The 15,896-nt window shown below is 38.3% G+C and overlaps 1 protein-coding gene across 1 annotated transcript; it reads right to left on the bottom strand.

The window, feature by feature from the left end:
- Nucleotides 1–12,746: 12,746 nt before the first annotated feature.
- Nucleotides 12,747–15,557, bottom strand: zgc:55461 (beta-tubulin family protein). The gene is made up of 4 exons (XM_052103539.1): nucleotides 15,410–15,557; nucleotides 14,959–15,067; nucleotides 14,083–14,193; nucleotides 12,747–13,949 (listed from the first exon to the last, which is right to left on the bottom strand). The coding sequence occupies exons 1-4, from the start codon at nucleotides 15,464–15,466 to the stop codon at nucleotides 12,895–12,897; spliced, it is 1,332 nt and encodes a 443-aa protein (XP_051959499.1). The 5' UTR covers nucleotides 15,467–15,557; the 3' UTR covers nucleotides 12,747–12,894.
- Between the last annotated feature and the right edge of the window lie 339 nt (nucleotides 15,558–15,896).

The following is a 15,896-nucleotide window of genomic DNA, read 5'->3' as shown; positions in this document are numbered from 1 at the left end:
CCAGTGCAGAGCTTGCTCGATATTGGCAGCAGGTTGGTGTGAGTGCATCTGCACGCACAGTGAGGTGAAGACTTTTGGACAATGGCCTGGTGTCAAGAAGTGCAGCAAAGAAGCCACTTCTCTCAAGGACAGACTGAAATTCTGCAGGAAGTACAAGGATTGGACAGCAGAAGACTGGTGCAAAGTAATTTTCTCTGATGAAGCCCCCTTCCGACTGTTTGGGACATCTGGATAATCGATTGTCTGGAGAAGAAAAGATGAATGCTACCATAAGACCTGTGTCGCGCCAACAGTGAAGCATCCTGAGGCCATCAATGTGTGGGGTTTCTTTTCATCCAAAGGAGTGGGTTCTCTCACAATTCTGCACAAAAACACTGCCATGAATGAAGAATGGTATCAAAACATCTTGCAAGAGCAACTTCTCCCAACGATCCAGGAGCAATTTGATGAAGGCAAGAGTGATAATGAAGTGGCTCGGAAATCATTACATTGAAATTTTGGATCCGTGGCCAGGCAACTCCTCGGATCTTAATCCCATTGAGAACCTGTGGTCAGTCATCAAAAGGTAAGTGGACAAGCAGAAGCCCACAAATTCTGATCAACTCCGAGCACTAATAAGGCAAGAATAGATCGCCATCAGTCAAGATTTGGCCCAGAAGCTGATATCCAGCATGCCAGAGCGAATTGCAGAGGTTATGAAGAACAAGGGTCAACACTGTCACTCTTTGCATATATTGAATGTTTTTGCCAATAAAAGACTTTCAAACTTATGAAATGCTTATCATTGTTTTCCAGTATTCCACAGAAACATGTGAAAAAATTATCTACAAATACTGAAGCAGCAAACTTTGCAAAACACAACATTTATGTCACTGCCAATACTTTAGACCATGGATGTACATTTTTTCCTGCTATAAAATGGACTTACTAAAGAGAAACAACCCAGAACAGATCAATTTCCAGGTGTTCTTGGTTGTGGCTAATTTCCCAAAGAATCAAGTCTATCACAGTCCATGCCAGTGGTTGCCTGCCACTGCCTCCTGGTGGTCAAAATAATGCTACTTCAAAGTTCTATAAAGGCCCACTAGGCATCTACCGTCGTTTTTCTAAAAAATGTATTAGGCGTCTTAACAAATTATACTGATTTATGAACATACCTAACACACAACAATAGGGTTGGAAAAGAAAAAACAATGAAAAGGGTGTGGTGCTCTATTAAAATGACCTACTTAATAGTTTTATTAAATTTCCTATGAACTTGTGAATTTCGCACAAGAAACTTCATCCATGACCTACAAACCTACAACCCAGCATAGGCTGTTCCAACAGCACAGTGACAGAATCATCCTCCACCTAATACTGAGCAGACAAGAGACAAACAAGCAAGTCCAGCATCAAGGCCAAATAATTTTACTGCAAAAATGTGAAAAGGAGTTTTGCTGTAATCATGTCCCATATTGTGAAAAAAGTTGAATTGATTGTAAAAACAAAGATGGTTTTGTATTGTAAGTCACAATCAGGAAGAAAGGCCTTCCTCATCAATCATCAATCAATGTATGCCATTAGTGATGTGTACCGTTCTGATTAAGCCCACCACAGAGAGGTGTGACAGTGTGTGCTCCAGTCTACCTAAATTTCTCATCACAGGCCCTAATCTCAGCTGACTGAGGCTCAAGGGAAGCACCAGCCCTCCCTCACTAACCGCTGAAAGACTGATTGCTTTGAGGAATTTCACAAATATTATTGTGTTGACATAGACTGTACTATAAAAATGTAAGGGAAAATAAGAATTACTCTCGTATTATAAACAGTAGACTACTTGTGATTAATATTTTCATCAGTAGTCAAAATGTACAATGATTTACAAAATGTGTAAGATTTGTTAATTTTTCTATTTTCATTACTATATTAACCTTTCAGATAGACGTGACAGACTTTGTTCATTGCTATTATTTACTAATTGTAGTCTGGCATAGACTATTGATTTTGCCTTACCATTGCCTACGGAGAAGATTTTAAATGGGAATAATGAGATGGTTTCAGGCAAGAAGCCAATTTAAAGCCACTGTTTACCCAAAAATTTTATTTTGTCATTTACTGACACTGTTGTTGTTCCAAACCTGTATGACTTTCTTCCAAAGAACATGTTAAAGGAATATTCTGGGTTCAATACAAGTTAAGCTCAATTGACAGCATTTGTGGAATTATGTTTTTATACCACACAAATTAATTTTGAATTTTGAACCTCCTTTTATTTACAAAAAAGCAAAAGTCTGGGTTACAGTGAGGCATTTACAATGGAAGTGAATGGGGCCAATCCGTAAACATTAAAATTCTCACCATTTGAAAATTATAGCACAAGACATAAACAATGTGTTTACATGATTTTAGTCAGGTAAAATCACTTACTAACCTTTTCTGTGTAAAGTTATAGCCATTTTTACAACTTTGCTGCCATGAAGATGCTATGTCAACAAACCCTAAATAAATGAAAAATGATAATTACAACAAATTTACAGCTCAAATAATACACGAGTTATAACAATGAATTATTGAAAGTGCTTCTATACAATTAAAAGCACTTTAAACCCTCCAAAAATTGGCCCCATTTACATCCATTGTAAGTGCCTCACTGTAACCTCGATTTTTTTTTTTAAAGAAAAGGATGGACGAGTCGAAATATTTTTTTATGTTAATCAGCATTATGCCACAAATGCTGTTGATTGAGCTTAACTTGTATTGAAATCAAAATATTCCTTTAAGCAGAATGAGGACTTACAGTCTACTCACCATTCATTTTTGGATGAACTTACCTTTTAAGACTTCTGTAAAATGTAAGAATTATTTAAGAAAAAGAAAATAAGGATATTTCCCATTTTTTATAATGATCATCATTTAGTGATGTATTTATACACGGAGTTATGCAAAAAATCAAAGAGACCTATTTTTTTTTTTGCCTGTAATGAACCTATTTTGCATTTGACCTCCAAATAAAAAAGCAATAATGTAACATTCATGATAGCCAAATGTGTCAACTTTGAGAGTAGTATTTGCTGTTTTTGACATTTTTGACTTTTTTACATTGCTTTTTCAATGACACGATCTTGCTCTCATAATAGGAAACCTCACCTATACTGAAGTATACACTTTTTACAGTGTACATAGTCGGGCAGTTCTCCAGTAAACTGTACTATCATCTAATAAAATGAAGATCTTATACAAAGCATGAATTAATCTAATCCATGCATCTCAGGAGAGTACTAACTCTGAAGAGAAAATCAGTGTCTGACACTGTCCCAAAAAATGTCTCTACTAATGTCAATTTGTGAGTCACTTTTTCAACTCTTCAGCCACTTTGAATTCGTACATGTGTGAATGACATCTAATGTGTGTGTGTGTGTGTGTGTGTGTATATGCGCCGTGTATGATGGGTTGCCACGGCGCGTGACGCACCCCAGGATTAGACAGTTCCAGCATGGTGGGGCATGATTGATGAGCCCATTCCAAATGTTTTGGTGTCCAAGTCAGTGGGAGTTTGAGTTGCCTTTGCGCATCTTAATACCAAACAAAACATTAGCGTCGGATTCCCAGGGCTGGCTGTCTCTAGCTGGATTTCATTAGTCACCCTTCCGCGGCACACAAATGCGCTGAATGGCTCCGGGACATGGAGAAGAGAGAGACAGAGTGACAGAGAGAGAGAGAGAGAGAGAGAGAGAGAGAGAGAGAGAGAGAGAGAGAGAGAGGACAGGGGGCCATTAAGGGATCATCATCTCATCCGAGCTTCCCTACCACTAAGGATGAGAATGTTAGAGGGGAAAGAAAGAAAAAATGTCCTTTTATTCTCCAGTAGTTTCTGATCTGCTCTGCTGCTCACTGTGACTCATATTTGACATCTCGTGAACCTGTACAAAAATAGTCAGGAAATAATGGATTCATTTAAAGGCCAAAGATGTAAAATATTTTAACATCTTTGCTCTTTAATTACAAGTTGGGATTTTTGCAGCACAGAGGCTCCAACGATCAACTCAGCCATCTAAATAGCTGTCCTCAGCAAAAGATCTGTGCCACACACCTAACCAGCTTACATTAGGAAAAATACCGATCTCTTTCCCCCTCTAATGAGAGTGCTCATCTGTGTGTAATCTCCCCTGCCTACATTTCCTCCTGCCAAGCCTTGATGCAATTACACCCCACATCTGCAGGGGGCTCCCTCCTCCAATCGGCTAGGGGCTTTTGAGGGGCCCTGGTGCTCCTGATTCACGGTTAATCAATCATGGTGCCTGGGTAATGACGCCCCACTGCTCTCCTAATGTCTTCTGGCGGGAGCCTCTGCCACTGGCATTGAGCTCACGCAGGCACACATATGGCCGCTTCGAGTGAATGACAGGACCCCTTTTGCGAGTGCGGCACCCTGCGCGACGGAAGCCATCAGCTCCACACATACACAGACGCATTGACAAACACACACATGCCTACGGCAATGAGGAGAGAGACTGGAGACAGGGAGGAAATAGGGGAGAAGTGCTGCTTGGCCAATCTTCTCACTTCAAAGTGAACTGTCAAGAACAAAGCAAGGAGAGCAACGTAATATTTTCCAAACCAGCTTGGATAGGATAAGTAAAAAATGAGGAGCAGCAATGTCAGGACAAATCGCAAACTATGGGTTGAAATTAAATGCTTTTCCAAGCACTATTCAAGACTTTACCAGCTCTTTAAATCCTTTCATACCAGAACTAATTATTGTAAAATGTAACCGACATTAAATGCACTCCCTCAAGTTTGCATTTATCTGTCATCTCTAAAATGCATTGATGTATTTCTTGTTATTGAAGCTCAGTTGCTGGGCACTTTTGTGACAAATCCTGTGTGGCCATTCTTGGTTATGCGATGCAAGTTAAAGATTTAGTTCATGCCATAATTACAATTCTGTCATTATTTATTCACCCTCATACTGTACACAACAACCACGAAAATAATCTGCCCTGGTTTTGTAAAACAAGCACCATTTAAGCACAAGGAACATCTTTCTTGTTATATCACTGACAGTTGGAAAGAGCCATCCGGATTGCGTTTCTCCGCCATTCTTTTAAATCTTTGAATGTGAAGTCACCTCAGTTCCCAAGGGTTATGGGATCGTAAAGTGTCCAGTCGATACACACTTCAGAACCGGAAATAGTAGATCATCAGAGTATTTATCGCTTACTGCTACATGAACACAGAGGATTCAGACACACGATTCCACTGGCATAGTGTTTTTGGATTACTACTGTGTATAGTAGGGAAGCATGGATATTCGAAAGCAGCAACACAACACTGTGTCATTAATCAAATAATTGTTAAAGGACCTCTTAATGCCATTTGTTGTTCAAAACAATACCAGATGGGACTTGTGACAGAAAAAAGTACTTTGCTGCCCTCTGTAAGGTGCAATTTAATTACCACAGAAGCACATCAAGTCCTAACTTAACTTGAAAATGCAGAACAATACATTGTTTGCATGTGCTTTTCATGTGGATTTCAAAGCGGCGCCTGAAGCTGGCATTGACGTCCTGATGCGAATCATGAATGCGGCTTCACAATTGCTGTTGCAAAGCTACAGTGAGTTGATTAACATATTTAACTGCAATTAATTACATGATTTTTCAAAGTCAATCATGATTAGTCACAGATTTTGAAAGTGCTGAAATTCTTCAAAATGCATTTTAAAAGCTGTAACAATAATGTTATTAACATTTTCCAAACAAAGCATCCCACAGTATAAAGTTATAAATGCACTAAAATAGTATCAATTCAAGTTACTTTAAACATTTACCAAAGTCTAAAGGCCAGGGTATACTTCTTTTTTCTGCATTCCAGATCAGATCACGCCCGGTCAATTGTATTGCCTTTCAAAGTATGAAAGGCAATACCACAAGTGAATATAAACATGTTCAACACATGCACAATTCGACAGTTTTGTGATCCTCTTTTAGTACAGTCAACGGCAGGCAAACACTCAGGGCTTAAGTAGGAGGTTGACTAATTTAAATATCTAGTCCTCGTAATTTGCATTTTCATTGCAATGGAAATTAAACCTCTTAAATCCTCATCCTCCACAATATTAATAGTAGCTATCCACTTGCTCCTGCAATCGTGAAGCTGCTTTGAACGCCACATGAAAAGCGCTTGCAAATAACTTTTTTTTTTTGCTTTTAGCACGTAATGATACTTCATCTGAATTACCTGGAACAAGATGCCGGGGAGTTGCAAATGCTTCACTCCAGCAGGTTGTTTGAATGTGGCTTATCACAAGTCCCATCTGACACAGAAACGTTGTTGTGTGTTTGTTTGAGGTGTGTGCATCAGAGTAATGACCCCAGACACAGCTCAAAGGTTCCATCCAATTCCAACCAGCATTCTGCACACACTGAATATAATTTCTAAAGGCATGAACGTGTTAATCGCATATGTTAACGTGTTAATTTTGACAGCTCTAATATATATGTATATATACACACACACATATATATAAAGTCTTCTGAAGCCATCCGATAGCTTTGAGTCACCAAATAAAATAAATAATAAAATTATATAAAAGATGCATAGAATACACCTTCTGTTAATATATTTGTTTTGAATGGAATTAATTGAAATCCCTTTTTTGTTTTAGTTCTTACAAAAGAACCTAAGGTCCCTTTACCATCTTTACTACCAAGTCTGTTACTACTTTACTTTTAGTCAGATCAGTTTTATTTTATAATATTTGACAAACATGTGGCTTTAATAGCTTTACATTGGGTTTTCAAAAAGCCCTCATCAAAAGAAGAGCTCTTTATAAGCTTGAATTTGAAAAAAGATATTGCAATTTTTTCAACTGTGTTAGAACGTTCAGTCCTTGTGGACCGGCCAATATCCCTGCTTGCACGGGTGGCCCATTCAATCAGTTTCTATGAAAAGGTCCTCCTCAGGCTCTAGGTATAAGTATGCAGTATAAAGTGGTGGAGGCCCATCTGTGCAGCTTAAAACTAACCTAATTTTTGTTTCACACATCTTGCTGCTGCCACACTTTGCATCCCATACTCTCTCTCTCTCTCTCTCTCTCTCTCTCTCTCTCTCTCTCTCTCTCTCTCTCTCTCTCTCTCTCTCTCTCTCTCTCTCCTCCCTCATGTCTCTCTTCAGTGGCAGTGACAGTGAAGTTGCTTTGGCTGTTAAAGAGCAATCTATCATCTGTTTAGAGTGCTTCATCAACATTGTGTACATAACAGAGAGGATGTTTTATGTAGATCAGGCAGAGGCTTTTTCTAGTGCCATATGGATGAGGTATAAAATCACAAAAACCAATTAAAAGGAATAACATGCAAGCATTAGGCTGTGAAAACTGATACAACAAAAGATCCCATTTGCGGCTCTTAAGTGTGTGCTTGCAGTATCTGTTAAGAACCTTTTTTTCTATGACACTAAATCTTGTATTTTTATGTCATCTTTTTCTCTGGAATATTTCATTTCATTGTATTTTTCTTGTATTACCACTTTTATGTAAGATATGGATTACTGGAACTCTATATACTGTGCCCAAACAAAAAAAAGCACTGTGACGGTGCTGAGGTACAGTGATGGTATCAGTAAGGTTGGGGAGTAACGGAATACATGTAAAGGGATTACGCATTTAAAATACAAATATAAGCAACTGTATTCCACTACAGTTACAATTTCATTCACTGGTATTTAGAATAAAGTTACATTCAAAAAGTATTTTGATTACTTTACATTTTATTGTCATTTGTTTCATTTAATATTTAGTCCTTTCAGATGGAAAAATGTATACATATAAATTATGTGATCCAAAGTGCATTTGAACAGCGGTGAAACACTTCCTTATGATGTGTTACAGTCATACAAGCAGACAGAAATGTAAGTTTGAAGTAAGTTTGGAACTAAAACGTAAGTTTTGAAATAGAAATAAACCTTGGGTAAATTGTCAGCTTAATGCTAAGCTAAAATGCTATTTCTAGCCATTTTACATGCACATTACCAGGTACGATCATATTTTTTTATCAGGAAAATTAACGTTTGATCATAATAATTTTTTTTCTAGTAAGACCTTTGATATTAAGGCAAAAATCATATTCTTGATAATTTTTGTATTGATTTCCTGTGAAAATATCTAAACAATTTTGTATTGATTTATCTTGTTTTAGAAACAACAATGAATAAGATATTTAGGTTTTAACATGTGTATTTTGTTACATGTTTTATAGTGAAAACAAATGAAAAAAATCTATCAGTGCTGAAGAAGTAATCCAAAGTATTTAGAATACATTACTGAATTTGAATAATCTAACGGAATACTTTACAAATTACATTTTACTGCATGTATTCTGTAATCTGTAGTGGAACACATTTCAAAAGTAACCCTCCCAACCCTGGATATCAGATGGTAATACCATGGTACTGAATGATTACCATATTCATGTACAGTACCATGGTATTACCGTGGTGCACATCCAAAATGACCCACAGTATAACTATGGTACCACGTTCAGAAAACCAAAACATGAAAACATCAACAACAACATGAACATAAAAGGTATTTTTTCATAATTTTGTGTATGTTCTCCACCCGTTTATTTACTAAACATACTGTAAAGCATTGTGATCTAAATGTGGGATAGAATTTAGTAGGACCTTGTAAAATATTGTCATGAACATGTTCAAGATTATGGTTACTACTTTCATCAATTCTCCTTTTGACTCCATGAGGCTCAAACTTAGACGAAATTTGTTCCAGCGCACATCCGAACAGTTCACGGCTATGTTCAGGAATAAGGCTTTCTTGCATTGGTACACAGGTGAAGGAATGGATGGTGAGTTTGAGGAAGAGGAGGAGCTTGCATAAAACTTACATAAAAGTTGTTGAGCCCCTGTTCTGTGCACGTCAGTGCTTCAGCTCATCAGTCATTGGATATAGAACATCAATATGCACATTAATCCAACTCTTGACGGCATGCAGCTCAGTCATATTACTTGAAACACAGGGGGGTGCTTGAACACCGAAAAAAATAAGACATCATTCAAGATAGAGCTGATGTTTTTTGTCACCAGATGTGGAAGAATGTCACTAAAGCATACTACAAAAGTCGCTAAAATTGTCGCTAGTCGCTAGATGGCTCTTTTATTTGCTAATGGGGTCAAAAAGTCACTAAATCTAGTGACAAAGCAGGCTAACATTCTGCCTAACATCTCCATTTGCGTTTCACGGAATAAAGCAGGTTTAGAACGATATTAGGGTGAGTAAATTCTGACCGGATTTTCATTTTTGGGTGAACTATACCATGAAAGACATTTTTATAGCGATTGTCACAATAAATAAATCCAAATCCGCTTCCCAGAGAATACTGCATTTCAACCTAATTATGAAAATCTATATATGCATAAGAACACAAGTAGGGCCTACTTAACTATTCTCGCAAGCATGCATGTTGTACGGATGGGTGAGATTACAATTTAATAAATAAATTAGATAGGCTTATATATATATAATATATATATATTAATATATATATATATATATATATAAGCCTAAGGTGTCCCTTATGGAGTGCTAGGGGGGCTGCTAAAAATTCCGGGGAAAAATTTCCCGCTGCGGCCGCCGTGCTGGTGCCTTCGAGATCGACTTCGAGGTCCGAGTCTCCCAAGAAGGGGCATGAAATAGAGACTTAAGGGCCTGGAAGAATGAGCAAATAGTGTACAATTCCACCCCCTGGATTTTTAGTAGCCCCCCTAGCACTCCATAAGGGATACCGGACTCCAGTTTGAAAACCCCTGCCTTAAGAAACCATTACTCAATAAAAGAGGCCCTCCTCTCTGAACACAGCTGGTTGATTCAATTAATGGTCCTTCTCCCTTTGTTCTATGCAGACTAAAAGCAATTCAACTCAGAGCTTAGCTACTTCCTTCAATGTTTCATGAAATTGGGCCAGAGTGTTGTGTCGCATTAATTTACGTAATCCTCGTTGCATTGAATGAGCTTCTACTATTAGACCTGCCTTGGTGTCAAGATTGTATAGTATATGATAGTTTCATTATCAATACTCAATAAATCCCTCATCTAAGATCAAGGTTGTTGTGGAAAAGCGGAATTTCTATTTATGTAATAATATAGCAATTAGCGGAGTTAAAAAAACAGTTAAGCAAAACTATAAGCGCAACACCATGTTGTTTTTCTATGCATGTGTATGTGTATTTTTGGTGTATGGCTCACATACCTTTCCTGTATATCGTGTAAACATTTCAGCACAAATCAAGATATTAAAGATCCATGCAGCATCTAAACTCAAGCTGATCTCAACATAAGTGACCTTTTCAGTAACTCTCTATGGCCACCTGCTGGCGAGAACACAAAATCTACACAATATGCAGTTGCGTTTCATGGCAAAAAATAGGCCTATGAACTACTGTATATATACACACACACACTGGCAGACAAAAGTTTGGCATAATGTATAGATTTTTATCACAATTTATTGTCAGGGCATTAATAACGTGAAAAATTACTATTACAATTTGGATTTTTTTTTTTTTTTTTAGAACTTATTAAACTACTTCAAAGAGTTATCATCAAAAAAATCATCCACATGCAGCAATGACAGCTTTGCAGATCCTTGGCATTCCAGCTGTCAGTTTGTCCAGATACTCAGGTGACATTTCACCCCACACTTCCTGTTGCACTTCCCATAGATGTGGCTGTCTTGTTGGGCACTTCTCACGCACCTTACAGTCTAGCTGATCCCACAAAACTCAATGGGGTTAAGATCCATAACATCTTTTCCAATTATCTGTTGCACAATGTCTGTGATTCTTTGACCACTCTAAACTTTTATTTTGGTTTTTCTGTTTCAAAAGTGGCTTTTTCTTTGTAATGCATCCCATAAGGTCTGCACCCCTGACTCTTCTCTTTACTGTTGTTCATGATGGTGTTGAGTGGGTAGAATTTATGAAGCTGTCAGCTGAGGACACGTGTGGTGTCTATTTCTCAAACTAGTGAATCTGATGTGCTTATCCTCTTGTTTAGTTGTACATCTGATCTTCCATCTCTTTCTGTCTTTGTTAGAGACAGTTGTCCTTTGTCTCTGAAGACTTTAGTGTGAAACTTTGTATGAAATCTTCAGTTTTTTGGCAATTTCAAGCATTGTATAGCCTTCATTCCTCAAAACAATGATTGACTAATGAGTTTCTAGACAAAGCTGTTGCCATTTTTTACATAATATTGACCTTAAGACATGCCAGTCTATTGCATACTGTGGCAACAAAAAAAAACAATGTTAAGCTTAATTGAATGTGCCAAATAACTTTTAACTGTGTTTGATATTATGCCAAGTGATTTTCTAGTAACAAATTAGCAATTTAGCATGATTACTCAAGGATAAAGTGTTGGAGTAATGGCTGCTGGAAATGGGGCCTGTCAAGGTTTGATCAAAAATTACTTTTTTCAAATAGTGATGGTGCTGTTTTTCAGTAATGTCCTGACTTTGTGATAAGTTGAATGCCACTTTGGTGAATTAAAGTACCAATTTCCATCCGAAACAGCAAAATCTAAATCTAGATTTTAATCTAATCAAAACCAGAGTTTTATATATATATATATATAAACAAATAACAATTTTGTGAACACAAACGAGTTCAGTTATTAATGTTTTTCAATCTCAATCTTAACATTGGAGATTACGTAATAATTTAAATTCCTTTCCTTCCACTGTAGTAGGCTATTATGGTGTGATGATAGGCTACTCTTTTATATTCTTTATAGAAACAAACATATAGACTAAACAGATGTGAATTCACTTTAATTTGTATTTAATTGTTGTACAAACAACCTTAAAATGATAGTTTACCCAAAAATGAAAATTCTCTCATCATTTACTCACCCTCATTCCATCCCAGATGTGTATGACTTTCTTTCTACTGCTGAACACAAATGAAGATTTTAGACGAATATCTCAACTCTGTAGATTCATACAATCCAAGCGAATGTACCAGAACTATGAAGCTCCAAAAACCACATAAAAGGCAGCATAAATATTACTGGTAATTCTTATGACTTCAGTGGTTAAATCCATGTCTTTAGAAGTAATTGGTATTGTGGGAAACCAATCAATATTTAACTCCTTTTTACTATAAATACTCTCTGAAATGTTGCAATATTTATATATCATCAGTTTCAGCAAAGGACAATATGGTAATTTCATAATTTTTGATGGAAGACACATTGTGGTAAATGCGCACATTTTATAAGATCTGAATCTCCAGCATATCTACTTGGGACCTTCTCACCTGAAGACAAAAGAAGCTCTAATAAATGGTGCATTAGTCACAATTTGTGGTCTCATATCTTTGGACACTAGATGGCAATACTGGATCAGCAAACGTCACAACACTCACCACACCACTGACTTTGCTTTTAGTTAGGATAAAGCCATATATTGCAGAAAATAAAAATGAAATGCAGTGTTCTTGTAACAAAATGACACTGCTAATCTAGCTGAATAGTTTTTTGTTTTTCCACTTTGTGTAACAAACCACATTACACAAAGCATCATGATCGCTCTTAGACAAATTAAGGACTCACACTTTAATGTTAGATTTGTTAATTAGTATAGCGTTGAAAAGCTATATCTGCTCTTTACTTAAGCCCTAGTGAGTGTGTATATATATATATATATATATATATATGTATTTGGCAAAGACAGACAAGACACCTCAAATCTTTGGACAGAACTTAGATATTTAATATGAATTGGTGTACACAAATAGCTTTTTGCTGCTTGTGAAACTGAAAGAGTGGACAGAACATAAAGACAAAACCAAGAATCATAAAACTGAACAGAACAGTGGACAAGAACTTTTTATGTAAATGTTTTATGCAAGCTCTTCCTCTTCCTCAAACTCGCCCTCCTCTTCTGCAGTTGCGTCTTGGTACTGCTGGTATTCAGACACCAGGTCATTCATGTTGCTCTCTGCCTCAGTGAACTCCATCTCATCCATTCCTTCACCAGTGTACCAATGCAAGAATGCCTTACGTCTAAACATAGCTGTGAACTGCTCGGAGATGCGCTTGAACAGCTCCTGGATGGCGGTGCTGTTGCCAATGAACGTGGCAGCCATTTTGAGGCCACGAGGAGGGATGTCACAAACGGCAGTCTTGACATTGTTTGGGATCCACTCCACAAAATAGCTGCTGTTCTTGTTCTGGACATTCAGCATCTGCTCATCCACTTCTTTCATGGACATACGGCCACGGAAAATAGCAGCAACGGTGAGATAGCGGCCGTGACGAGGGTCACAAGCAGCCATCATGTTCTTGGCATCAAACATCTGCTGGGTGAGCTCTGGGACTGTAAGAGCTCTGTATTGCTGACTCCCCCTGCTGGTGAGAGGGGCAAAGCCCGGCATGAAGAAATGCAGACGGGGGAAAGGCACCATATTGACAGCCAGTTTACGCAGGTCAGCGTTGAGCTGGCCAGGGAAGCGCAGGCAGGTGGTGACCCCACTCATTGTGGCAGAAACGAGGTGGTTCAGATCACCGTAGGTGGGTGTAGTAAGTTTGAGTGTACGGAAGCAGATATCATATAGCGCCTCATTGTCAATACAGTATGTTTCATCGGTGTTCTCCACCAGCTGGTGGACAGACAGCGTGGCATTGTAAGGCTCCACAACGGTGTCTGAGACTTTGGGTGAGGGTACCACGCTAAAGGTGTTCATGATGCGGTCTGGATACTCCTCACGGATTTTGCTGATAAGGAGGGTGCCCATGCCTGACCCAGTACCTCCACCAAGGGAGTGGGTGAGCTGGAAGCCTTGTAGGCAGTCACAGCTCTCCGCTTCCTTACGGACCACATCCAGAACAGAGTCTACAAGCTCAGCTCCTTCCGTGTAATGACCCTTGGCCCAGTTATTTCCAGCACCACTCTGACCTATGATTGAAGGAATACAGTTAAATTACACAGCTCATTTTGTGTAATTTCAATGACCAAATATCAGAAAGTTCAATTTTAAAAGTGTCAAAAACACTTAATGACTTCAAAAGAAATACACATTCACACCTACCAAAGACAAAGTTATCTGGCCTGAAGACCTGCCCAAATGGTCCAGATCTTACTGAATCCATGGTTCCAGGCTCCAGGTCGACAAGAACAGCACGGGGAACATACTTTCCACCTGTTACAGCAAGGGACACAAACCTTTCCGTACTCTCATTTTAAAGGGAAAGTTCACCCAAACATGAAGATTCTCTCACTTACTCACCCTCATGCCATCCCAGATGATTATGACTTTCTACTGCTGACCCAAACTAAGATTTTTTTAAAGAATATGTCAGCTCTGTAGGTTCATATAATGCAAGTTAATGGTGACCAGGGCTTGAAGCTTCAAAATGGAGATAGTCAGCATAATTAATCCATACAATTCCAGTGGTTTAATCCAAGCCTTCAGAAGCAATCCAGTTGGTTTTGGGTGAGAAAAGAACATCTTGCCATTGCAGTCTCTGGGCACAATCATTACGCATATACGGAGCGCTAAATAGCACTGTACAAAATGTAATCAAGCTCAAAATCATGATTGCCAAGAAAATTGCTGCAAAGATGTACAGTGAAAAGCAGTTACACTGTGGTCGGTTCACACCCAAAACCAACTGGATTGCTTCTGAAGACAATGATTAAACCACTGGAGTATGATGGATTAGGTTTATGCTGACTTCATCTACTTTTTGGAGCTTTAAATGTCTAGTCACCACTAACTTGCATTGTATGGACCTTCAGAGCTGAGATATTCTTCTAAAAATCTTCGTTTGTTATCAGAAGAAATGCATACACATCTTCGAAGGTATGAGGGTGAGGAGGCTAAATAAGAGAATATTGATTTTTTTTGTGTGTGTGTGTGAAGTACTGCTTGGTATTTATGATAATAGGCGAGATGCAAACTCACCAGTGGCTTCATTGTAGTACACATTTATCCGCTCCAGCTGCAGATCACTGTCTCCATGATAAGTTCCCGTTGGGTCAATTCCGTGCTCATCACTAATCACCTCCCAAAACTGATTAAACAGCAGAGCGGTAAATATAAGGCATTTTAACGTCAAGTTAAAATTTGAGGTGATCGCGTGTCACACATCAATACTTAAACATCAACTGAACTGGCCATTTGCACGGTTGCCATGGGCTACTTGCAAAACACTCAACAGGTGTTCAGAGAAAAGGCAGAAGCAATGTATTACTTTAGGGAGTTAGATCGCTAAACACTCTTACTTGCTAATATGCCAACTAAGTGCACGCTTTATGAATATAACCAACCAGCTTTATGTTAAACAATATGGTCCTCGCGACCACCCTTTATTTCCTATTACTCGGTTATCATGTTCAAAACTCTCGTAACTCACTTTGGCACCGATTTGGTTTCCACACTGACCAGCTTGCAGATGAACAATTTCCCTCATGGTAAAACGTTAACGGGGGGAAAAATACGTTAAATTAAAAAAGACAACTGTGACTACCGTTACAGATTTCACTCCGCGCGCTGACTCCACTGCGTCTGCGAAACGCATCGAACTCTTCTCAGTTTTAAATAACGCCCACCACCGTATTCAAACACAGGTGGTTGGACTACACGTCAATCATTTTTTGTCTGATTTTCATTGGCTGAGGGAAACGAACTCTCGTGGTGCTACTGATTTTGATTGGGTTAGAGATGTTTTAATGTGTTTCCAATGGTTACAAAACTACGAGAGCGCCCAGAAACCGTTTTGTATTGGTAACTGAAACGCATTTGAGGCGTTCTTTATCATGACTTGAACCTGCCTATTTTGTTAATAGAGAATCTTGTTACCAAGCACCATCTACAGCAAGCAGTACATTAAATATTTTGAC

Source organism: Xyrauchen texanus, chromosome 3 (genome assembly GCF_025860055.1).
Source record: "Xyrauchen texanus isolate HMW12.3.18 chromosome 3, RBS_HiC_50CHRs, whole genome shotgun sequence".
Classification (NCBI taxonomy): Eukaryota; Metazoa; Chordata; class Actinopteri; order Cypriniformes; family Catostomidae; genus Xyrauchen; species Xyrauchen texanus.
Note: the sequence above shows the minus strand (reverse complement) of the source record. Positions and strands in the feature narration are given on the sequence as shown.